Genomic DNA, 24,761 nt, shown 5'->3' with positions numbered 1-24,761 from the left:
TCCTAGTTTGAATACCTAATGAAATTAGCCTCTGAATAGTTTTGTTTCCCTTAAATCCAAGTTTGGGGCATATATTATGCATCATTTTAAGATTACAGTTTGGAACAGATGCTATCTATTCTCATTTAGTGGGCCCAATTTAAAATTTAAGGATCACTTCATCCATTGCATTTTTTAAAGATGTACAACTGAAAATATCAAGTCTGAATGCAACGAACAGGAATCTGAAAATGCATGTGCTATACAAGTACATTGGTCAGAGAGTTGAGACTAACTGCCACTCTGTTCAGTGAATACTCAGTAGCAAACTCAGGTCTGTTGCTGTGTAACATGTAGAAAGGCCCTAAATACTTTTCAGGTGTTGACATATCAACGCTAAAGAAAAAGCCTGGAGCTGTTATCCAAGGCTCTCAACAAATATTAGCCTCAGCTCAATACTTGCCCAACATGCAGACAGGAAAGCAAGGATCCAGATTGCTATGATCATGCAACTATGATCAATTACCCTGTTTGCACTGCTACACTTTAACTTGCAGTGCTGCATTTCTGTTCTGATGAATAAACATGCTTCATAGTGCCATACCATTCAGCAATGCTCCTGTGTGTCCGAGACACTGAGGTCTCTATGTCAATTGGATGATAACGCAACCCCCGTAGTTCTAGAGTCTCATCCAGTGCTCCTACGACATATAGTGCATCGTGGCGTTCTAAGGAAGAATATTAAAGATCACATGTATAGATTCTTCAAAATGGAGTTGGTAAATTGTAGTGAATGAAATACTCTCATCCTGGAAGTTCAATAAATATAAATGAAAAAATGAGGTTCCTTATCTTTTAACAGATTTCCAAGAGATTAACCCCCTTGCTATGGCAATTTTCCCCTATAGTCTAACAGGCACGGAAGCAATTAAAGGTCTTTTATCACAGTATTATTTTATGACGTTTGGAGTACACTTGCAAGTCACTCCTGAACCTAAAAATAGAGACGTGTACTGAGAAAATACACATGTGACTAGTTCAGGGAGAAGCAAGCTGCAACAAAGTTTTCTCCTGAAGTTGGCTACACACTGTCACCATCAGAAGTTATGAATACCATTCACAGAGAGGAAAAGGAACTTTTTGTCCTACCTCCACTGGCTGCCGTGAGCTCGGTTCGGCGTACAAAGCCAAGGTACCCCGTCCGTGCCCAGAGAGTTTGGGCAGCATCACCAAAGCTGAGGCGGGTGTTGAAATGATCTGCTTGGAGGGTTTCATTATCATAGATAGTGTAGTAACCACTGGCAGTGTGGGGGCTGTTCACCCAGATCTGTGAAGGTGATAAACCACAAGATGTAAAACTTACAAAGCAATTTTTAAAGGAGATCAAACAAAAGCTAACATAAAAAAGACATGTTGCAATGAAACAGGCTGAACTGAAAGGAAAAAATACAATACAATACACACTGAACTAAATCAGATGCATCTCTTTGAAATCTAACTTGCCAGTAACAGGAATATGGTACAGTCTTTGGAATGCAGATTCATTCAGAATGATTGATTTTTCTAAAATGTATTTACTTCACGTGCCAACTCAACAAGCTCCACAAAACACGTGCCATTAAGAGTGCTATGCATACCAGAGACTTCCCCTTTTGACACAAATGGAAATTGTCCAAGACTGACCTGGACCAGATGCACATACATAAAACAAGAGCAACAGCACCACATACCTCTCCAAGGTGAGAATCTCCAACAGGTCCTTTGGTTTCAGGATTGACAATGATCACTTTGACCCCAGGCAATATCTAACAAAGATGAAGGGATGGGGGGGAGTTGAAAGTTTGCATATGGATTATTGTGAGCAGATGTACATGACCTTAAATTTTACAAATCTGTTTTTTCAACTTCTCAGAGGTATAACGCAGTTCTTATGCTAGCAAATGCAATGCAAGCAATGGGGTATTTTATAGCAAAGAAGCATTTCCAGCTTTGAAATCTGGGTTGATTTCAGCTTAGTAAATGCTCACAATCCTGCATCAATTTTCATGTTCATGCAATAATCCACCTACTAACACCCTGGGTTATATCCTCCGTTAGGATTGCAATTCTTGTCCATTTCCTATAGCAGCTGCCTACTCAGATGCAATAAGCACAGATAATATCTACTTTAATTCAGTAACAGTACTTCAAACTAGACTCATTTGTACATGTGTGTTTTTAAAATAGATTTAAAATTCTTCAGTGTACACCTAAAAAACGTAATGTGTCAAATGACCCTAAGAGAATAACTTCAGTTCTAAATAGAGCAAACCGGTTAAACAACCTTTTTGTTGTCACATAGAAGAGTTCAGCAGTTTTCTATCCCATGCTCAATTAATCCTGCTGCCCCCTGTGCTTTACAAGTGTGCACAAAACATTTCCCAAGGATCCAGAGGTGTCTGGTTGTGTGCCAAGGTAACTCACGAACAGACATGACATTATTACCTTGCCTGACTCAGAGAGCAGCAGGCTCTGGGGAGCACCTCTTTCAACTAGCCGTACTCTGGAGAAAGAGATGCATATTAAAAAAAAAAAAGTAACAGAAAGCAAGTGCTTATGTTTTTGGAGCAATTATTAAAAGATAATGAAAAAATCCCATCCAATATTCTGGGCAACTTTAAAGGTACTCATATTAAATTCATATAATAGCATTATACATTTTTTAATAAAAAGTGATCAGTTACAAGACTTTAACCAACAGTCACTTCTGAACAATCGTTCCTGCTGCATGTAGAGTGAACGACTGATCAGAGGAGGAAAAACAGGTAAAATAGGATAACTGGCTCACTGGTAAGCAACCACTGGAAAGCCATGCATTCTGCAAATGCAGAGGGGGTTCAATGTTTTGGTTTCTGTAATACTGTAACATTAGGTGGGGAGTGGGTTGAAGTTCCTCGGATCTGGAATGCTAAACATTGGGCCCATGTAGCTGTTGGAGAGGGAGGGATCCAGTGGAGAATAATGTTAAAAATAACATCAACAATTACTGCAATTTTTTTTTTGTCTATCTACCCTGCTTCTTGCCTCTTTTTCAAAGGGCCTTGCACTCCCCAAAACTGCTTGGCACCACTCCAGGCCCTAATGTAATATTATAAGAAGGTAAATATTGACCTGGTGCCAACAGGCGCCTTTTTGCATATGCAGTCCCCAATCAAGGGTTATGTCATCTGAAACCAGCTATCGGGAGTTATGAAGGGTCAAATAACATAACCCTTGGCTTGGTGTAGTTATGTGAGGGTCGCTTAATTCTCACATAACCTCTGATGGCCAGGTACAGAGGACACAACAACAACACCCCCCCCCCCCCGATCAGAGGTTGCATATTCAAAATGGTGTCTGTCACACATGGTGGCCCCTCGAGTGTTAATAAACCCACACTGGGCTGTCATGTCGTGCAAACTGGCCCATTAACTTGTTCAAATCCAGTCATATTTTGGCAAGTTAAGGAAGTCCATTTAATGACTTAAACTACATGATCTATTTTGGTCACAGAATTCAGACAAACATCAAAGACCAATAATAATAATAATAATAATAATAATAATAATAATACAACAGCAGCAGCAGCAGCAACAAATAAAAATAGTAGTAGTACCTGTCATGTCTTAAGGATTTCAGATCGACATACACTGTCGTGGGATCAGGCCCTGAGGTTCCCTAAAACATTGAAAGAATTATTTTAAAATGTGTTTATTTCCTGTTACTAATGAGAGAAACAGTAATTATAGGCATTTCAATACCCTGAGAGCAACGGAAGCTGGATGATCAGATGCCCAATGATATAATGTGATGTAGGCAAGCAAGGGAGTGTCTTAAGGGAATGCTTTCTGCTGCAAAGGCAACAAGGCTTGTGCACATGCTCTCCTAGGAGAATCTCTACCACTTCTGGCTAACACCACAATTCCCCTTTTTTCTCAGTCCGTTGGCCTTGACAAACAAGAGGCAGATAGTGGCCTTCCCTCATACTTTTTTGTGGGATTTAAAAACTGAAACTGAATTTAAACACTGCATTTTCTCTCCATTATTAGTCAAGCTTAGCTGCTTCTGTTTGATAGGAAACTTTCTGAAGCTGCTTTGAGCAAAGGTGGCCTCCTGGAAATTCTCAGTACACAACTTGCTGTACATATCCACACTTGCAACACAGAAAGGGCTGTTGGACAAGAAGACAAACGACACACTTTGCACGCAACAGCTAAGTATGGGTTGTCTAACCCACAGTCAGGTGTGGTTGCATGGAGGTGAGCAAAAGCGCTGCCTCCCACGCACTGGCACTTCTGCTTTCAGTCAGCTGCAATCAACAACCCAGGAATGCCCCATGGGCAACTGTTGGGTTAACTCTGGGTTGTTGAAAGCCTGAGTAATCTAGAGTTCTGGGTTCAAACCTCACAACAACCCAGGAATGGGGGCATTCCTACATCGTTCATTACAGCTGATTGAAAGTGGAAGGACTGAGCGTGCAGGAAACAATGTGCTCACTCAGTGCTATGCAGCCCTGCCAATTTGTGGGTTAGGCAACCCAGGAATTGGCATGACGCGCAAGCAGTGTCATTATAATGTATTGAGGCATCAATGAAAATAAGGGCCATAAAAAGTTCTCTATAGAGCACCCAGTAAAGAAGCACTAAATCCTTCAGGCTCATAAAAGTTAACCACACTTTCAGGTTCAGAATAGGATGGGAATAGATCTATTGTGCAGGGCCCCTGAATCCCAATAAGGAAATAATAAGGTTTCACTATTACCTGTAAACAGATAGCTACATTGACTCTTGACCCAAAGGTGGTGCTGACTGCACGAGATGACAGGCCAATGTCTTTGAAGAGCTTGGAGAAGGACTGAGTAAGGGCAACTCGTGGGCGCTCCTCTGCCACCACCACACAGGTCCGAACACCTGAAAGGTTAATGCCTCTTGCCTGCCAATACACAGAGGTGAAAAGGGCTGAAGATAGTTATCTTCAAACAGTTCAAGCACAACTTTAGTCAATCCTCCATTCAACATGCAGGGAGACCATTTTGTCGCAACAAAACATAACTACGTTCTTTGTTGACTTTGTCATGTCTCACAATGACAAGGGAATCACTGGCATGACCACATCTGTTTAATATTCCTGATCTACTCCTTAAGAAATGTATACAGAGTCAAACAAGCAAAACGTACCAACTATACCCTTTTATTAATTAATTAATTAACTTTATTAATCGCCTATCTGGCTGGTCACCCAGCCACTCTGGGCGATGTACAACAACAAAAGAGTTAGAATAAAATTTTACATTAAAAACATTATAAAAAATACCCTAACCCACCCCAAATGCCTGCCTGAACAACCATGTTTTTAATGCACGGCGGAAGCTCATTAAAGAGGGGGCATGACGGGGTTCCCTAGGGAGGGAGTTCCACAGAGTGGGGGCCACCACAGAGAAGGCCCTCTCCCTCGTCCTCACCAGCCTAGCTGTCCTGGCTGATAGGAAAGAGAGAAGGCCATCTGAGGCTGATCTTGTTAAGCAGCCTGTCTGGTGCTGCTGGAGGCGCTCCTTAAGATAGGCTGGGCCGGAACCATATACGGTTTTAAAGGTCAAAACCAACACCTTGAATTTGGCCCGGAAAACAACTGGTAACCAGTGCAACTCCTTCAGCACTGGAGTGATGTAATCTCGCCGGTGGCTGTCTGTAATCAGGCGAGCCACTGCGTTCTGTACCAGCTGCAGCTTCCGAACTGTATTCAAGGGTAACCCCACGTAGAGTGCATTATAGTAGTCTAAACGAGAGGAGACCAGGGCATGTACTACCAATGGGAGCAGATGGTTGGGAAGGTAGGGGTGCAGCCACCGTATCAGATGGAGTTGGTATAGCGCTGTCCGGCTCACAGCTGACACCTGAGCCTCCATAGACAGCTGGGAGTCTAAAATGACCCCCAGGCTGTGCACCTGGTCTTTCAAGGGTAGCCATACCCCATTCAACACCAGGTCAACATCCCCCAGCCTCCTCTTGTCTCCCATCAGAAGTCCCTCAGTCTTGTCAGGGTTCAGCTTCAGCTTATTCCTCCCCATCCAGCCACTCACCATCTCCAGACATTTGGACAGGGATTCTATGGCCAACCTTGGTGAAGATTTGAACAAAAGGTAGAGCTGCGTGTCATCTGCATATTGATGACACCGCACCCCAAACCTCCTGATGATAGCCCCCAGCGGCTTCACATAGATGTTAAATAGCATCAGGGAGAGGATGGAACCCTGCAGGACCCCACAAGTGAGTGGCAACGGGTCCGAAACCTCCTCTCCTAGGCTACCCTCTGGTACCTGCCAGAGAGGAAGGACCGGAACCACCACAATACAGTGTCTGCAATGCCCAACCCCTCCAGGCGGTCCAGGAGGATACCGTGGTCAATGGTATCAAAAGCCGCTGAGAGGTCGAGAACAAGGAAGGAGCATTCGCCCCTATACAGAGCCCTCCTCATACCATCCACCAAGGCGACCAAGGCCATTTCTGTCCCATGCCCAGGCCTGAAGCCCAACTGAAATGGATCTAGATAATCAGCTTCTTCCAAGTGTGCCCTCAACTGCATCGCCACCACCCGCTCAATCACCTTGCCCCCAAATGGGAGATTTGAGACTGGGCAAAAATTGTTCAGAACTTGGGGATCTAAGGCGGGCTTCTTTAAAAGCAGTCTTATCACTGCCTCCTTGAGGGCTGATGGCATCACTCCCTCCTCAAGGGAGGTGTTTACCACCTCCCTGATTCCCTCACCCAGTCTCTCTCTGTAGCCCATAATGAGCCAAGATGGGCAAGGATCAAGTAAGCAGGTGGTCGGCCTTACAGATGAAAGCACCTTGTCCACTTCATCAGGAGGAAGAAGCTGGAACCGATCCCACAAAACTAGTTTGCCACAGGCCACCTCTTGCTCACCAACTGTATCCACAGCGCATGGAATAACACTCCTAACCCGATCAATTTTATCGCAAGTGCCTTGCCAAGGCCTCACAGGAGGCCTTAGAATGCTCCAGCAGTTCCAGAGCCACTGGACTGACCAGGCTCCAGACCACCTGGAACAGTCTCCTCAGACAGCACTCTACAGACGCGATAGAGGCAGCATAATATTCCTTTTTTGCTGCCTTCACCGGCACATGATAGGCTGAAGATACAGCTCTAGCCCGTGTCTGAGCTTCTTTGGAGCGAGACGTCCGCCACTGGCGCTCTAGCCGTCTCACCTGCTGTTTCAGAGCTCGTAACTGTGGATTGAACCATGGTACAGTCCAAGCCCTGTTCAGGGGGAGAGGGCATTTCAGAGCCACCCGATCTAATGCCCCAGTGATTGCGGCATTCCAGTCACCCACCAGGGTCTCGACCGAGTGGCCGTTGGCATGCTCCAGAGAATCCCCAAGCACGTTCAGGAATCCATTCAGATCCATAAGATGCTTGGGGAGACCATTTTAATGGGTCCTCCACCCTGCAGAGGGGTTGTGGAACTGAGAAGTCCAACATCACCAGAAAGTGATCTGACCATGACAAGGGGGTGGTGGGTATACCCCCAACTTCCAGATCACTCCCCGCTTCTCCAGAAACAAACACAAGGTCTAGCGCATGACCAGCTACATGGGTGGGCCCAGTTAGAATAGGGTGCAGCTCCCAGGAAGCCATGGTCTCCATGAAGTCCCGAGGTGCCCCCGTGAGGATGGCCTCTGAATGTACACTGAAGTCCCCCAACACCAATAAGTTAGGGAACTGCACACGCACATCAGAGACCACCTCAAGCACCTCGGCCAGGGAGTCAGTTGTGCAGCGGGGTGGACAGTAAACGAGCAGAATCCCCAGACTGCCCCTCGGGCCCAACCTCCAGTACCCTTCCCATATCATCTGTATTTAGATCTATACTGGAGCCCAAAGCTCTCTCAGCCCTTTATGACAGAGGGAAAAACATGAAGGGTCAAAAGACAAACTGCATTCCAAAAGTCAGATCAGTATGTACCATCAGGGTTGTTGGGTAATCATTAAAACAATATGTATGTTTGTGCAAATGGCAAGATATTAATCTGGTCACACTAACACAGCCCAAACAAAAAAGTTTTAACAATGGGGCCTCATGACTCACCGTTCCCAACACACCACTGATAAAACTCTAGTTGACATCAAAGAGTACAGGTCAAGCCTCAATCTTTGCCTCATTTTTACAACACATACCAAGTAATGCTAAGGAGCAAACAAATGACTATGATTTCTGATTCCACCTCAGCAGAAATGATATTAGTTTTATTTCATCAAACCAATAGTTATAACAGGTATCAATCTTGCACCAGAGGTGAACTAGCAGCATCCATTACTATTAGCAGCACAGCATGCCATACCTCTGCATTTCACTCTCTAGTTCTAGGATGCTGCTTGTGCTTTGAGATGCTGGATTTAACATTCCCTTGTCACTATCTTTACTGGGTTAGATATAATTAGCTGGAGAAGGGGAGAAAAAGGAGATACTTCAAAGATGAACACAAATGCCTGATTCAGATGCAATGCTAAACTATGTTTTAGCATTATGAAACCACTGTGAGCTTTGGGGCTTGCACACTTCTCCTCCCTGTTTCTTTCCTCCTCCATAGACAAGGAAGAGGTTTGAAACTTCTGGTTCTGATTTGAACAAACCACAGTTTCCCATTTCATCTGAATATGAGACACTGTGGTTTGTACAAACCACTTCAGTATATCAAACTATGGCATGATATCCTGGTTTGTGATCTATGGTTTGTACAAGCCACAATTTTCTGTATGAAACACAAACCTGTAGTTTTTTCAAACCATGATCATAAGCTTTAAAATGTCCTCCCCCTGTGTGTGGAGAGAGGAAAGGGTACATGTATCCAAGGACTGCCATGGTTTGTGCACTTAACAAACCATGGTTTGTTGTTATATCTGAATGAAGCTAACATTTTTCAGTTTGAAAAAACAAAAGAAAATTGCCATATTTCATTCTTAATAAATATTTTCAAGATACATCACTCTAATATCAACTCTTATCAAAATTATGAGAATATAAGAAAGTAATACCAAATCCAATGAGGTAAGCAACAGTTCAGAAATAATTGCTGTTTCCAGAGTTTTAAATTAAACTTAAGCAACATAGGGAGTATGCATGAATAGCTCAACTGCCGTACAAGTGCTCTGTTTATTTTAATGGGGCTTATGCAGGAGAATTTCTCAGTAGGTTGTGCCCTATGTTTCTAAACTTAATTTTGAAGCTGTGCTATTTATTTATTTATTGCATTTATATCCCACCTATTTTCCTCTTGCAAGGAACCCAAGGCGGCTTACATGGTCTTCTTCCTCTCCATTTTATCCGCACAACAACAACCCTGTGAGGTGGGTTGGGCTGAGAGTCTGTGACCGGCCCGAAGTCACCCAGTGAGCTTCCATGGCCAAGTGGGGACTAGAACCCAGACCTCCCAACTCTCAGTCCAACATTCTAGCCACTACACCACACTGGCTCTCCTAAGGTAACCAGACAAACTTTAAAAAAGAAAATAAATTACTTACGAAACAAAAAAAGACTCAAAATTCTATTCTAATAGTCTGAAAACCAAAGCTTTGGTTTTAAAAAGAAATATTTTTAAACAATCACTCCTGCCCCCAATACATAATAAGCCTGAACTTCTTACCTTTAGTACATCAACCTGATTCCCAAGCCCCTTTGTACACATGTCCATGACTGAGTAGGAACAGAAAGTGTCTCGTATTTTATATTGGCTGACAGTGGAGAGCCACAGGAAAAGGTTGGATTCCAACTCCATAGGAGGAATTAAGATAGACTGGTGACCAGAATACACACTGCCAAGAAAGATCACAGGTAAGACGAAACGTCAGTTCCTGGACATAGATGGGTTTTATTAATTTCATACAGCCTAAGAATGTGATCCACAAGCCTGCTCTCCTGACGGTGACCTAGGCTTGCCACTCCTTTGTGTGCACGGACACCCCCCCCAACATCTCCCCTCCCCGCTGTCCCACAACCAGTGCTGCACCAATGCAAATCCCAGGCATATTGGTGATCCAGGCGACACATAACCAAGGGGCTGTACAACAGCTGCTGACACTGCCCCATTCTTAGCTGGAGTTGTTGCTGACTGCTGTTTAGGCATTTAGTTATGAGATACTTTTTAATGTACTTCACTACATGGCTCCAAAAAGCCCTCTGAGCATGCCCTACCTGACCTCAGTATTGCCTAGAATTTGTGGGAGCTCAGCTGCTTGCACTGCTGCAGGGGACAGGGTGTTGCAAATTTGTGGACCACACATGATTTACCAAATTTAGGTCCCAAGTTATATAGTTTATGATAGTTTACGAACAACTAGAGAGCTATATTTAAGATTAGTTCTTTATGCAACTGGAGGACTATATTTAAATTCAGTTCTTTGTACCAGATCAACTCACAGCTTATAACAGCAGCAGCTCAAAATTGTCATCTCCCTGTGGACATATATTCCCTGAGGAAAAAAGTGTAGAATGTTTTGACTGTGTAGAGCACGGGTGGGCAACTGAGGGAGGCCCAGGGGCTATTTCATTCCCTGGACCCCGCCCCCTGAAAAAAAAGTAAAACAAATAGGCAGTTTGCTTCTGAAAGTCAGCAGCTAACTGCTCCACAGTTCTACAAAGTTTAAATTTAGCTTGTCTGCAAGCTAAATTTGACCCTTGTAGCATTGCGGACGCTGTTTTGTTCCTTAAAAAAAATCTGCTTCTGTCAAATTCAGGGGGTGCATGCAGCCTGTGGGCTGCGTGTTGCCCAGCCCTAGTGTAGAGATACACTGTATGCAAAAGCCTCTAATGCTAGACATCTTGCTAATGAAACTGGCGTGCTCTTTGGGAGACAATGAGTTTGGATCTTTGGCTCATGTGAACTGTTGCAGTCAGGCCCTTCAAAGACTGAGACCACTGTTCTGATTTACACCAGCAAGAGAGATCTCTATCCTTTGCAAGCCTACCAACAATCCTAATTACATCTTGGCTCCTACCTGCAAAGGCACCAAAGTGCAAAGCCGAGTCCGCAGTAGGGATCTAGACAGATGGCAATCTGCCTTGAGGAGTATAGTTCACACTGGAGCTTTATGGCTCTACAGAGGGCACTGACTGCTGCATGGGACATCTGAGGAGAGAGAGCGAAAGAGAGAGGGTGTTGAATCCCCGTGGCACAATAGCAAAAATGTGATAAACACAACCTTACATTTAAGCCCCATGAGAAGCCACATTACAACCAATGGGAGTAAGCAAAGTTGACATTTGAAGCATCTAGCTTAGCTGCTTCACCAGATCAGGACAAGCAGCCAAGAATCGATCCTTAGTAGATATATATCTGCTTTATTCACAGTAACGTTAAGACTGCCATGCAGTTACCATATTCATCCTTGCAATCTCTTGGTAAAAAGGCAGGAAAAGGTTACTGTCCTCACTGTACCAATAAGCACACAGGAAAAACACAGTTCAGAGCCATCGGAGAACTTTGTCCATTCTCAAAGAGGCAATCTGTGGCAAAGCAGGAAACCAAGCCATATTCCAGCCTAATTAATTAACCACTTAATTGCTATTGCCCCTGCATACCACAGGATCGCAAACACTTTGTTCAAACATTGCCAATGTTTGCCAGGATCTCAAACACTGCCAGTGGCAGCCACCTTATTGGCAAGTGTACCTCAAGAATAGTCCACAGTATGAGACAGTGCCATTGTAGCGCCATAGCAAATGTGCATTTCCAGCTCCCTGCCCAGTGTCTCAGTATGGTTTCGCTTTTAGTCTGCTGAGCCAGGGAGTCGGCGGCAGCAGCGGACCACTGTCAAGGTAGGCACAAAAGGAGACCTGACCTGTCCATGCATGCCACAAACTCCTTTGGTAGAATTTGCGTTGCAGCCATCTGGAGCCTTTGCTATTTCTAATTTCAGTCAAGCCACTAGAACACCATTCCAATTATTTACTGAGGGATGATGTTACATCATATGCGAATCCACTGTATTTGCTATTTCGCAGCCAAACCTGTGGGGTTCTCCTAAGATGCCTTCTGAACCTATAGCTCCATGGTCACTTTGCCCTCTGTGCAGTCATCTCACATGCATTACACAGCTGCCAATATGTGGTTTTACCCATCCAGTGATTATTTACCCAGGCTAGAAACATTCTGGCTGGCTTACATTCTAAAACTAGCATTAATGTGGGGCTCAGTTTATAAAAGAGGTACGTCAAGCAAAACGCTACTGTACCTTTACTCCTGTAAGCATCCCCGTTGTGGAAACACTAAAATCCAGGTATGCCAACATTTCTGGAGTTGGTGGTTTGTAGACCTGAGGTAGCCGCTTCCTGGGCAAGTCATCTGGAGCAGATAAAAGGTAAGTGATTAATGTTGTGTGTGGTCCTTAAAATGAGTTTCTCCAGGGAATAAAACAAGCAGTGGGTGCTGGAGTGTAAAATGGAACTACCCCCTGCACTACAGTAATAAGGTGCTCTATTTCTTTCCAGATAAAAGACAACTGGCTCCCAACTACATCTTTTCCTAAATCAGTCAGCCTAAGAAGAGGGGAAGAGAAAGCCCACATCCATATAAGGACCCAGTCCACTCAAATTTAAGATTACCCCGAATTGGCCCATGAAGGGCACACACATTGCAGTTGTAACACAGAAACATTGTGAGGAGTCTCGGGTTACTCTGATTTCAGTACTTGGTCTACTCATTTTAGGTAAGCAGAATGTCATACAACACTTCACAAGGAAATCTTATTGGGTGCAACCAAGTTTCTCATTTTTTCCCCATCATCTCAGAACCTTGCTAGCATGTTAATCAGACTTAGGGTTTTATTTTGAAGGCATAGTGAGCAGTTGGGAACTTCAAATGGCTTTTGTTCTCTGTGGATACCAACAATTTAATTGTAGCAATGGTGAGAAATTCCTCTCCTACAGGACTACAGCTTGCAAGTAATCCTGAACAGATGCTTCATAAATGCTTGGAAGCTCCTTGGACTGAACGAGATGGACCAGGAGGCTCTGTTACCTGTGTCAATGATGGTTGGCCAGGTTTTCACATCAACAGCTGTTGCAGCCTCTCTGGATCTCAGTAGCCTCATCAAGATCTGACTTGTGAGAATACAGGCAGCTTTGCTGACCTAAAATACATGCAAGACATGACTGCTGTTAGGAAGCGAAGAATGAAAAATATAGAACAACATCAGCCAATGCAAGATTTAGAGCTCATGAACTAAGGAATTTGGTTAGTCATCTGATATTCATTCCTGACAGCAGTACACACCAAGCATTTACGTAGAGTTGTATCCAAATTTAGTCTAACTTAAGTCCCATTCATATCAGTGGGCCTGATCTTAAGGACCGGGCAGGCTCAGATGGGAGAAGGCGGTCTTTCAGGTTAGGGCCTTATAGGTCATAACCATCACTTTGAATTATGCGCCGAAACAGTTCAGTAGCCAGTGAAGCTGTTGTAACAAGGGAGTTGCGTGCTCCCTGACCCCAGGCAACAGTCTGGCCACAGCATTCTTCACCAGCTGAAGTTTTTGAAAAGTTTCCAAAGGCTGCCCAACATAGAGTGCATTACAGGAGTCCAGACGGGAAGTAACTAAGGCATGCATGACCATGGCCAGATCAGACATCTGTAGGAATGGGCACAGTTGGTGCACTAGTCTCAGCTACACAAACACACTCCTGGCCACCACTGAGAGCTGGGCATCCAGGTTCAGGGCTGAGTCCAAGAGTACACCCAAACTACAAGACTGAGTCTTCAGGGGGAGTGTAACCCCATCCAGCAAAGGTTGACTCCCTATTCCCTGATCTGCCTTTCGACTGTCCAGAAGCACTTCTGTCTTGTTAAGCTTCCACTTGTTTTCCCTCATCCAGTCCATCACCAACATCAGGCACCGATACAGAACCAGAACAGCTTTTTTGGATGTAGATGAAAAGGAGAGATAGAGCTGGGTGTCATCAGCATACTGGTGGCACTGAACCCCAATGCTCCGGACAATCTCTTCTAGCAGTTTCATGAACTTGCTTTTCTGTTCTTATATACCCATCTCTGTAGATATCTCAAATTCACATGAAAATCGAATTGTCTAGTTTCAACCTTAACCTGGAGAAGCATTTGGCCCTTTTGCTGCTTGGTATTACAAGGAAGACAATCACATGACTTTCAGCCATAGAGTGTTAATGTTCATCTACATGGGAATGTAATGATCATCCTGTTTAGTTTATGGCTGAAGGATGGTGCAAAGTTTTCACAAGCAGCGATGATTGTAGAAAGGCAGGTCAACCCAGAACCTGACTTGGAAGGCAAAAGGGTAACTGGCAGGCAAGATGCCAACTGCTCTCAATCATTTAATGTTCTATGAATTATGAGACAACAACAAGATATTTCTACACTGTGTCACTGATAACTGCAGCAGCATCATAGAAAACAGGGATGTTCCATGGGATTAACACACTGTCTGTACCAGCTGATGCTCAAGAAATAGCTACTTGGAGACAACAAGGCAAGGCAAGCGCAAACCATCAATTTGAATGTGATGACCTGCTCTCTGCTACTCACATCCACAATCATCCGCACGGTGGGCAAGGTAGCAGTGAGGTTCTGAGCATGTGGAGGCCGGACGGTCACTGGGATGCAGCCAGCATACAGGCAGCCATAAAATGCTGCAATGAGCTCGATGCCTGCAGGGGAACAGGAAGGTACAAGCACACAAATCACGCCACATCCGCCTCCTGACATCCATCGGTTTTTGCTGCAAGTACCTTAAAGAAGCGCAGCCCTTGAGGGCAAAGAGCTCACCCACAGCCCGGCCTGGAAAAGCAAGTGAAGCAGGAGGACCGGTGGCAGCGGCCAAAGATGGCAAGAGGGGAAATTTAAGAGAAGGACAAGAAGCCATAATGAAGACTGGAGATGTGGAAGAGGTCGAAGTGGGGAAGGAGTCATTCAGAGCAGAGTCTATGACAAGGAAACTCTGGTGCAAACTGCTTGAGCAAATCACAACACAATGAACAATCTGAAGTGGGGAGGGAGAACCAAATGTAGCAGAGCAAGACAGCGATCACTAATAGAATACTTCATCACCGTATCATTAATTTTAAGTCATGCCAGGGATATGGCACTTCCTGGGTTCCTCCCTCCTCCTGGCCTATGAGAGCAATGCAAGTTTGGCGGAGCCCTTGGAAAACTTTGCTGTTCAGAGGAAGTGGACATTCAGGAGAACCCAGAAGGAACAAAGGATTCGGGATCGTTAAATGCCCGTTGTCCAAACTACCACTGAATTTCGCAAATGTAGAGAAATAAATCTCCCAGGGCATAAACCGTAGAGAACTGAAAGTAGAGGATCATTCTACAGGACTGATACTGCATGTATCATGACAACACATCTAAGATGTGAGTTATAAGGTTTCATTTAAAAAGTAAGGTACAGGAAGGAAGAGGTTTGTCTTGCAGTGAGGAAGCATCCATTTGACCTGAGTGGAAATGCAATCAATAGACACCCTCAGCCACTCTGTCATCTCTTAAACATGACTTCCTGTGACAACTCATTATATGATCTACCCTGGATTTGAATTTACCATACCAAACACCTCAGTTCTGAACACCGCAATGCACTTTCCACAGTCCAGTGAATAAGTAAGGTTTACACTTTAGAGATTGGTGAATGTGCTGAATTCCTTGAAAGCTTCCCCCACCAACCCCAGACATTTCTTACCAGGAGGATAGAGCAGCACCACATTATCACCGGCATTGAGGTGTCCCTTTTCATACAGAATCGATGCGATTCGCTCAGCTCGCTTGTGCAGCTGCAGGCAGGTGGCTGTACAAACAGGGGCCCCCTTGCAGGGAAAGAAAGAAACATCCTCTAAAGTTTAAGTGAATATGTGGAGTTTGAAGGGAGTGCTCTGGAAACATTTGAGCAAACACTGACTGCTCTCTGGAGCACCACTTGCTCACTCTCCCAACTCACTTAAATTGCAATGTGCAGAGTGGCTTTGGAGAATGATGCTTTTGTTCTCACAGTTCCATAACTTGCCAGGGTATGTTGGGACTGTTTAATGCAAATTAAAATGGAAGTCATCCAATGCTCTGAAATAGATAGTGTAGGACTGGGGTCTCCAATGTGGTGCCTTCGGACACTTCTTGGCACCCACCAGGCTCCCTGCCTGCCCTTATTTTAATTTTAGTTCTAAGATTTTTTTAATTATTTGTTTTAAACTGGGAGGTTGCCATACTGCAAAACAAAGTACTACCCTTGAGAACCATCTTTATTTGGGTTCAAGAAAGTGATTTTGTGTTTTGGATATCAGACTCCACCTCTGCCTTGTACATAGGTTTTTGGGAAAGGTACTTTTCTTTTAGTCCTACCAGATTACCTTCTAAGAAATTTTTATTTTTTTTGTGACCAGCCATGCGCACCATGGCAGCCATATTATGAATGAGCAACCCCTGCATGGCAGCCGTTTTGTGAGAGTGCCGATGACACTCAACATTCCAAATGTGCCCACCGACCCAAAAAGGTTAGGGATCCCTTGTGTAGGACTTAGAATGTGGATTCAAATCCCTGGTCAGCCAATGGAGTAAGTAATCATGGGCAAGTCTCAGTCTCAGCTTTGCCTCCTTATCTTTAAAATGGAAATAGTACTGCTTTCTGTGACTGTAAATAAGGATTGTAAAGCCCCTGTATGTTTAAAAAATGCTTTAAAATTACAAATAGGAATTAAACTTGGGCACAAACATTTAGACACTTATCTTGGTTTAGAAAATAGTTGAAAAACCTTCCCCTATCACAGTAGCCTTTGGTATTACTTAGTAACCCCAAGTTGCTACAGAAATGTCTTTTTTTCTCCTGACACAATGGAACTCTCTTTGGCATGAGAAGACTTATATTAGATAATTAACAGTGACTCTGCTCCTTCATTTTGCTTAAGATCCTCCTGAACGTTAAGTTGCTGTAGGACTTGTGTTAATGCATAGAGCAGGGGTGGGTGACATGTGGCCCCATAAGCCCTAGCAGATAGAGTTGCGGTCCAACATCTGGAGAGCCACATGTTGCTCATCCCTAGCATAGAGAGCATGAAATACATATCCTCACAACCAGCGGAACTTGATGCTGTCAGAAAATATTATGTGCTAATTTGATTCCTGGCATAGTCCAATAACATCATTTCTATGTTCTTGTTGCACCATCTGCTACTTCACATAGCCCATTAATAGCCAAAGCTTCTTTACCACAAATGTAAGTAGAGGCTTAATCACATCCTTCACGAATGTATATGGTACTCCCATAATTTCTTACTTGCTGAAAGGTATCCCCAGTTTTGTACTTTCTCTCTCTGGATCTTTTATGATGTCAACAGTCTTCCATTACTGAACTAACCTCATGATCCAAGGTGAGGCATTACCCACAAAGCCCAAAGCCCGGATGCCTCCAAAATGCGAAAGAAACAAGTACCTACTGTATCCACATTCTATAGGGAGCACAAGACATAACAAACGTTTGGAAAGTTATAAGACCTCATCTGTACCTTAGCATTGAGCAGGAGGAAAAGTGTATGTTCAGGAGTTGCTTGTGCTCTCCACTGGAGCACCTCAGACAGGAACTGATGCTGCAAGGAGAAGACATTGTAAGTTGGAGAGGGAACCTAAGCGTGGTGCAGGGCCAATGCAAAGAGGGAGGGGGTTTCCAAGAGATCAGCCCAGGTTTTTTTGATGCACAGCACCTACAAGCTGGGAGTGGGGAGGCAGAGCAGAGAAACTGTAGGCGAGCAATGTGAGATCCCAGACGGGCCACATGAGTAAAGGCTATGGGGCCAGGCTAGGATGGACTACCTGAGGTCCATATTTCTCAGCTGCCTGGGAAGTGCAAGTGTCTAGTGGAAACAGAGCTAGTGGGAAGCCTGACTTAAGCAGCACATGGAAGCTGCAGGGCATGCATGGGACCAGGGCCAATGCATGCCTGTCCTTTTTTCACTAGCTGTCCAGGTCAGCATAAAAGGCAAACAGCACTGTACCTTTCCAGGGCCACCTGTGACCCTTGCCCTGTACTGAAGGTGAAGATGCAAATCTCTCACACACATACCTCAATGATAGCACATGCTCTGCTGAAGGATATAATCCCTACTTAGATTCATTAGATCATTAGCCGCTGACCTAGGCAGAGCAGCAGCTGCCCCCTAGGTGAATAGTAGAGTGGTACATAGCTCTATGACTCTCTTAAAATTTAACGGGCAGGAGAAAAGCATGAACACACAAGCAGCAGCATTACACTGTTCACAGCTCAGAGTTCTCACCTGGAAACATGACTGACCCACTATTACAGGGTGGGCAACCTGCAGCCCTAGGGGCTCAGCTTAATTTCAAAAGCTCTCCAGAAGTGCTCAGGCCTCTGGCAAGCGCAGGCAGTGATAGGTGGGGAGGAAGAATGGGAGGGGGCGACTCTGGCTTCAGCCCCACCCACTGCCCGCACACATTCCTTAACAGTTTGCCCTTGACAGTATGCAGTCCTCGACAGAAAAAAGGTTCCCCAGCCCTGCTCTATTGAGACAGCACCAGGAGAGCAGTTGTGCATAGGCTCACTGGCATTCCGGTGCATGCTGCAAGTCTCAATACTGTACCACAGACACTCACCTTTCTCACCAAGTCATTCTCTTCTATCTGTCCAAGATCCCGCCCAGAGGCCTGTGCAATGCGCTTCCCTGCAACCAGGTTTCCCACCATCACAGAGGCAGGGCCAACACCTGTTGGCAGATACCAAGACAGAAGCACTCGATCAAGGTGGGTTGTCTACAGGGAGTAGTTTGGGAAGAAGGGAATTGGATCGAGCACCGCAGGTCTGAAAAGGGTGAGGCGATTAAAACAGTAAGGCATGAGGCCAAGTCTTACAGTAAGCATTTCAGGGGCCGCTGCTAAAAAACAGGTAAATGGAAGAAGCTGAAGGAATAGGGGGAAGGGGGCTGAGAGACCAGCTTGAGAATGTGCAGATCTTCTGAGGGTGAGGATTGAGTGGCTAAATAAAGACCTTTCAGGGATATTTTCTGAGCAGGAGTTAGGAAAGCCAATATAGCCAAGAGTTATCAGGGATAAGGACATGGAGGAAACAGGGGAAAAAAAACTTTTTGGGAAGGGTGAAAGCTAAGAAGCAGCACTGGGCAGGTGGCTCTATGTACCAAGCAAAGGGAGGCCTGCTGTTTCAGACAACACAGTCAGATTTAAAATATTTTAAAGTGTTTATTGATAAATAAGGAACTACCAAATAACAGTGGCCAGGTATTAAGCTGTTTTTAAATTATTTCATGGAAAAAATGTTATGCATTTCAGAGTACTATATCCCCCTTTCTACCCTAAATAAAGTCCTATGAGGAAATGGTTTGGAAAGAAATGATAAGGCCATGTCTAATGAACGATTTCAGTTAAAGGATTTCCATCAATTTCAAGAACAAACTTTTAATCCACTTATGGCACAATCCTATGCATGTTTAGACAGAAAAAGTCCTACAACTGCCAGCATTCCCCAGCCACCATGGCTGGCTGTGGCATGCCGAGAGGTGTAGGACGTTTTTCTGTCTAAACATGAATAGGGCTGTGTCCTTCGTAGGCCTATTTCTTCTTATTATTTTTAATGCCAAGGTGTCTCACCCCATTACCTGGTTGTTTTTGCCTGGGCTTTGGCAGATTGGTTACACATGTATGTGGGCACATGAGGATATTACATGGGTGCAGCGACCCCTCTAGGAAGTGCTGTTTGGTCTGAGAGATATGGATCCCTCCCAGAGGAGTTTTTGGCAAAGTATTGGCTGGAACAAGAGCAAGGCAATATACTCCCACTTGATGAATGCTGTCGATAGCCTAAAAACAAGAAAACAGAGAATGACATTTCAGCACAGAGTCTAATTTGCTCATAACATCACTAACTGTTCATATTTCATAACATAGACAGCTCTAGATGAGGGGTGGGACAAATCATCCAAGTGTAGAAAGCCAAGTTGTAAAGGTATCACCAGCTGGGTGGTCACTGATATAACATAATGGGCTAAGAAACAACTGCATATAACCTTGGTCTAAGAAACAATTAGCAGATAACAGGCCAGGAATCAACCAGGCTGTGTTCACGCAGGAAGTTTCCCACACTCCCAATTTAAGGCATACTGCACAAGTGAACGGAAGCAGCAACTCTGGGAAAAAGTTATATGGTGGGGCAAGGGGGAGAAGTGAAGAAGTATGCCCACATTGCTTCTTTCCTTTTGCAGATGGGAAGAGGTAGGAGAGGGGGTACAGCATGTTCAAGGGCACCATATCATTTGCGGATCCTGGATGCATCAAAAGGGGTTTCTCCCTTTCACACATTCATGTTGCAATACTCTTATTCTGGAACTGTTGCCATCAAATGTAATAAATTTTAAAATTGACCCTGAGAGAAACTTGATGTTCATCAAATAGCACTGAGAGAATCAAGATGCATGTGGGTTTCTTTTGCACTGTTCCTTAATTTGGAATTGCACACATTTTTGTCTAAACATTTAAAAATGTATCTGCAATCAGAAAAGGATTAAGACTGCAATCCTATCCTATCCACATTTACTTGGGAATGAGCTCTGTTGAACAGTGGGGCTTACCTCTGAGTATATACACATAGGATGGCTTTGCAAAAATGCAGAAGGCTGATCCTAATAGCAGTGATGGACAAATAGTGACCTATGGGTTTCATTTGGCTTAATGGCCGTACCAAATTTTAATAACTTATGGTAAAATGTTTTCCCACCAGTTACTCTCAGAGAAAAATGTTTCAAGTTGTAAGACACATATTCATTTTAATATTATATCTCAGTTTCTGATTTTGCATGTAACAGGTAGGTCCTATGTAAATGTACATATTTGTATGTCATTTGTTTGTGTGTACCCTAGTGCATGTGATGCCATTATTCCTTGGTGGTGCTGAATTTATTATAGGGCATGACCACCCAAGAAGGGGCTGGTTTGTGCAGATATGTATCTTCTGATTCACTTTCTGGATGATACAACTTGGGAATGCGGAAATTGCCCATCTGCATCCCACTTGGAGAGGTGTGTGCTGCCTCACACTGATCTGGAAATGCCAGTCACATCACAGACAAGGTCCCCACTGTGTCTGACACTGACTGCTTCCATTCTAAAGGGCTGCCACCCCATCAAAAGAAGATGTAAGTTACTTGGGCTGTTCCAACCTGCAGTACACGGCTCATCCACTGGAAACTGTCCTCTTCAGAAGCATCTGGTCGCTGTTCAGCCACCACCACAATCCTCTCATCATAGAACACAGTCACAGAGAACACCGCAATCCTAAAACGGAACAGGAAATGTGTTGTAAAGCATGCATCCTTCCCTGGTGCAACCATGTCCATAAATCAGTGGTGGGGAACCTATTGCCCTCCAGATGTTGTTGAACTACAACTCCCATAATCTCTGACCATTGGCCATGTTGGCTGGGGCTGATGAGAACTGTAGTCCAACAACTTTTCGAGGGCCACAGGTTCTCCACCACAATAAACTTCAGACCTGCCATAAACTGAAGCAGGTCAATCACAGGCTGTTAAGTGTCTATGTAGGCTGAAAGAGCTTAACACCTGAAAATTAAAGGCTTTTTTCAGGTAACCAGTAACCACTAAGGCAGAAAGGAGGGCTGCTTCATACATTATAGTTTTAGATGTACACCTAAGTGTGATTCAGACAAGCAGGTGTTTGGAAACACATGCACAATACAGGTACACTCATCAGAGAGCCAGGATGTGTTGCAGCTCCCCGTCGAGCGAAAGTCGGTGACAAAGTTGGCTTTGCTTCCATGTAATGCGCTCAATGATCCTTAGAGTAGGAAAAGGAATTGGATTGGCAGAGATGGAGGAGGCTGATCTAGGTAGCATAATGGCACAGCTATAAGGAAGAGTACTACCATCATGTTTTCTATTATGAAAATCCTGTCCTTACAAAATAAAAACACATATTTCTTTAAAAGGGAAGGGTAAATTTCACAGCAAGAAGGTTCTGTATTTCCCAACCCCTCCAGATACACACTACTGGATATGTTTTAAAAGTTCTGCTTGAAAAATGGTAGCTGTCTCTCATAGCAGGAATATTTTGATGTAGAATTCAGAGGAACTTGTCTGTCTACAGAAGTCTCTGCACAATATGCAACTCTGAGCACCATCAGTTCATTAATTGGTTAACAGGTGCCATCTCCCCTACCTTTAAACTGGCTACCTCTGCCACTATTGAAAGATCTGTCACCTTGAATTCAGTAAAAAGACCTGATGCTTTTCTGTCATTTTTAGGCCAAATTCAGGTCATGGAAAACCCACAGTCAAAAGAACACTAGTAACAATATCTGAGCAGCCACGATCTGCAAAAAGCAGCAGTCAGCAGGATAATGCAATAAATTCATTATCTTTTCTGGAGACACAGACTAACCTTCCTCTATAAACTGTTTTTATAGATTCAACTGCCAGTCCAGTGGCCACTATGTCATCGGCGTTATGTCTGCGTCCACTAACAATTAGCATCCCATCTATTTTTCCAACAACAAATACCAGGCTACCCTGTAAGGCAAAAAAGGACATCAGCAAACAAAATCATCCACCTCGCCACATAAAAACCAGTTGCTTCCCCTTTGCTTTAGTTACACCTTTTCTTTCTTTCTTTCTTTAAACCACCATAAACCAAGCAGTGTACATGCATCCCACAATACTGCATTCCTTTTAGGAGGCCACATAAGAAAATTATGACCATTTAAGTTGGACCTTTCACATGATATATAGACAATGGAATAAAACACCCTGTAAAATATTTAAAACACAGTTCTTTTTATGATGGATACTTCAAGTAAGCAAATTGAGACAGAACAGTCAAAATTATCCATAAAGGCTCATGAATCAAGAGGGCTTCCTAAAGTGTGAGCCAAGGCACTAGAGTATCATAAAAGAGTGTGAAGTACATAAAGATATTGGATGCATGCACCATTCTATGCACACTGGAATAAGGAGGCCCCGTGCAACGCTGTTCTCCCTCTCTGCAAATATATGGGCAATGAAGGAGTAAGGCTGCACCAGGATTCCTTGATGCAGCCTGTGCTATATAGCTGACAGGCATGGTGGAATCCCAGAAACAGTTTCACCCAGAAGCATCACCACTGCCTCTAGAAAGTGCAGTTCCATCCCTGAGCACTGGGCAAAGGGGAGGGGGCAAGATGCCAGGAAGCAATATTAACTGGGTCATCTCACAGCAGCAAGGAGGATGCCTGTTGATTATTCTGGGAGCTAACTGAAAATACATGAGTTTCTGTGTGTGGTGATGGTTAATTTAAAACTGTCTCCAATTTTAAACCTGACGAGGTGGAGGAAATCTGAATCCCAGGTACTAAACACTAGGAAACACAGATCTAAGCATTTTATCTATAGGATTAATGCTTGTCTCTTTAAAAATATGTTGCCATATGGAGCTTATCTTTATAAGGGTGAAAAAATGCATTTGCATCACAGAGAAATTTAGAGGGTTTGGGTTTTTTTAAATACATTTTTGTTCACAGGCTTGGTTGGGCATTTGTATAGTCCCAGTGTCATAACATGTGATGAAAGCAGCTGAACGTACAGGTCCAACAAAACCCAGCAAGCCAGAGCGCACAAACGGTACATCGCCCACAGGAGAGCCAGCTGAATTCACAGGGATGACCTGAAAAAAAGAAAAGAAAGGCCATTGGTGATAGAAGAAGCAAGGCATTTCAATACAGAAAGATATGCAGTTTGTCCCCACTGCAATACAGCAAAAGCCCTTTTCAGATGCAAGCAGCCCTAGGGGGAAAAATCAGTCCTTTTCACTGGATCATACTTTGCTTACATAACTCTAGGACTGACATTAACTGGAACTGAGGGCAAGTACAGAAAACAAAAAACACTGACTTCCACTGACAGGCACAAGACAGTTTTACTAGAAGGCTTAACAAGATTGGAAATCAGGGCATCATCTCCTGCTGTGATTCTTAGAAGAAACTAGTTGCTTCTCTGTGGTGCAGAATTCACTATTACAACGGTGAAGTGTCCCCCCTGCTTAGTTACCTCAATTTAATCTGAACACAAAAATAAACTTGCATTCGCAAGATCTACGTTTTCAAAGAACGACGGCAAGGACTGGCTTGGTAGAAGAGAATGGAGGAAGCTAAACAGTTAAGGGACACTGTCCACAGGATAGTGAGCAGTGCTGGAAAGTAAAATAGCATGTCCTGATCAACGGAAGTTTTCCAAAACTCCACTCTGGTTCCTATTCCTTCACTATCAATGTATTCCTAAATGTCTCAGGCACCATGGGAACTAGAAATTTTTCTCGTTGGACTACGTAATAAGTTGGCATGACACACAACAAATGGACAAATATAAGGCTTGCACATATCCCTCATGTATAGGCAAGTCTCAGGTAAAGACATGTGGAAATCAAGAAACACAACTACTCCGACATGTAGTCTGTTAGCATCAACAGCATCAACGTTCTAAATCTTGGGCTTCAAAGTAGACGTGAGTAAATACAGTGTGCCTGACTCTGTAGAAAGCCAAAAGCTCATTGCTCGAAGAGGAACAACTAATTCTGCTCAATGTCCTGCTTAAGCTGGACATTAGTAATATCTAGTTCTATAATTTTTTTATCATGATGCCACAAAAATAGATTTTTAGCCTTTGAGTTCATTGTACATTAGTCAAACTTGATCCCATGTATTGCTAAATGTGAGACTTGCAAG

General features: G+C 43.9%; 1 protein-coding gene across 3 annotated transcripts in view; it reads right to left on the bottom strand.

The window, feature by feature from the left end:
- The window catches only part of DIP2B (DIP2 acetate--CoA ligase B (putative)), a 221,284-nt gene that overhangs the window by 4,278 nt on the left and 192,245 nt on the right, over window positions 1-24,761 (bottom strand). For all 3 annotated transcript variants that reach the window (XM_084837177.1, XM_084837179.1, XM_084837178.1), the window contains 18 exons: window positions 23,624-23,704; window positions 22,448-22,575; window positions 21,211-21,325; window positions 19,654-19,855; window positions 18,638-18,747; window positions 17,536-17,616; window positions 15,723-15,846; window positions 14,570-14,691; window positions 13,031-13,142; window positions 12,246-12,355; window positions 11,010-11,140; window positions 9,659-9,827; window positions 4,759-4,929; window positions 3,614-3,675; window positions 2,464-2,521; window positions 1,710-1,784; window positions 1,129-1,306; window positions 584-707 (listed from right to left, as the gene is read on the bottom strand). In XM_084837177.1, coding sequence (XP_084693303.1) covers window positions 584-707; window positions 1,129-1,306; window positions 1,710-1,784; window positions 2,464-2,521; window positions 3,614-3,675; window positions 4,759-4,929; window positions 9,659-9,827; window positions 11,010-11,140; window positions 12,246-12,355; window positions 13,031-13,142; window positions 14,570-14,691; window positions 15,723-15,846; window positions 17,536-17,616; window positions 18,638-18,747; window positions 19,654-19,855; window positions 21,211-21,325; window positions 22,448-22,575; window positions 23,624-23,704 — 2,153 coding nt within the window. The remainder of the gene's footprint in view (window positions 1-583; window positions 708-1,128; window positions 1,307-1,709; window positions 1,785-2,463; window positions 2,522-3,613; window positions 3,676-4,758; window positions 4,930-9,658; window positions 9,828-11,009; window positions 11,141-12,245; window positions 12,356-13,030; window positions 13,143-14,569; window positions 14,692-15,722; window positions 15,847-17,535; window positions 17,617-18,637; window positions 18,748-19,653; window positions 19,856-21,210; window positions 21,326-22,447; window positions 22,576-23,623; window positions 23,705-24,761) is intronic.

Source organism: Heloderma suspectum, chromosome 2, assembly GCF_057233095.1.
Source record: "Heloderma suspectum isolate Gila_16-S chromosome 2, 16-S_ref, whole genome shotgun sequence".
Classification (NCBI taxonomy): Eukaryota; Metazoa; Chordata; class Lepidosauria; order Squamata; family Helodermatidae; genus Heloderma; species Heloderma suspectum.
This window is presented reverse-complemented; position numbering and strand designations above follow the sequence as displayed.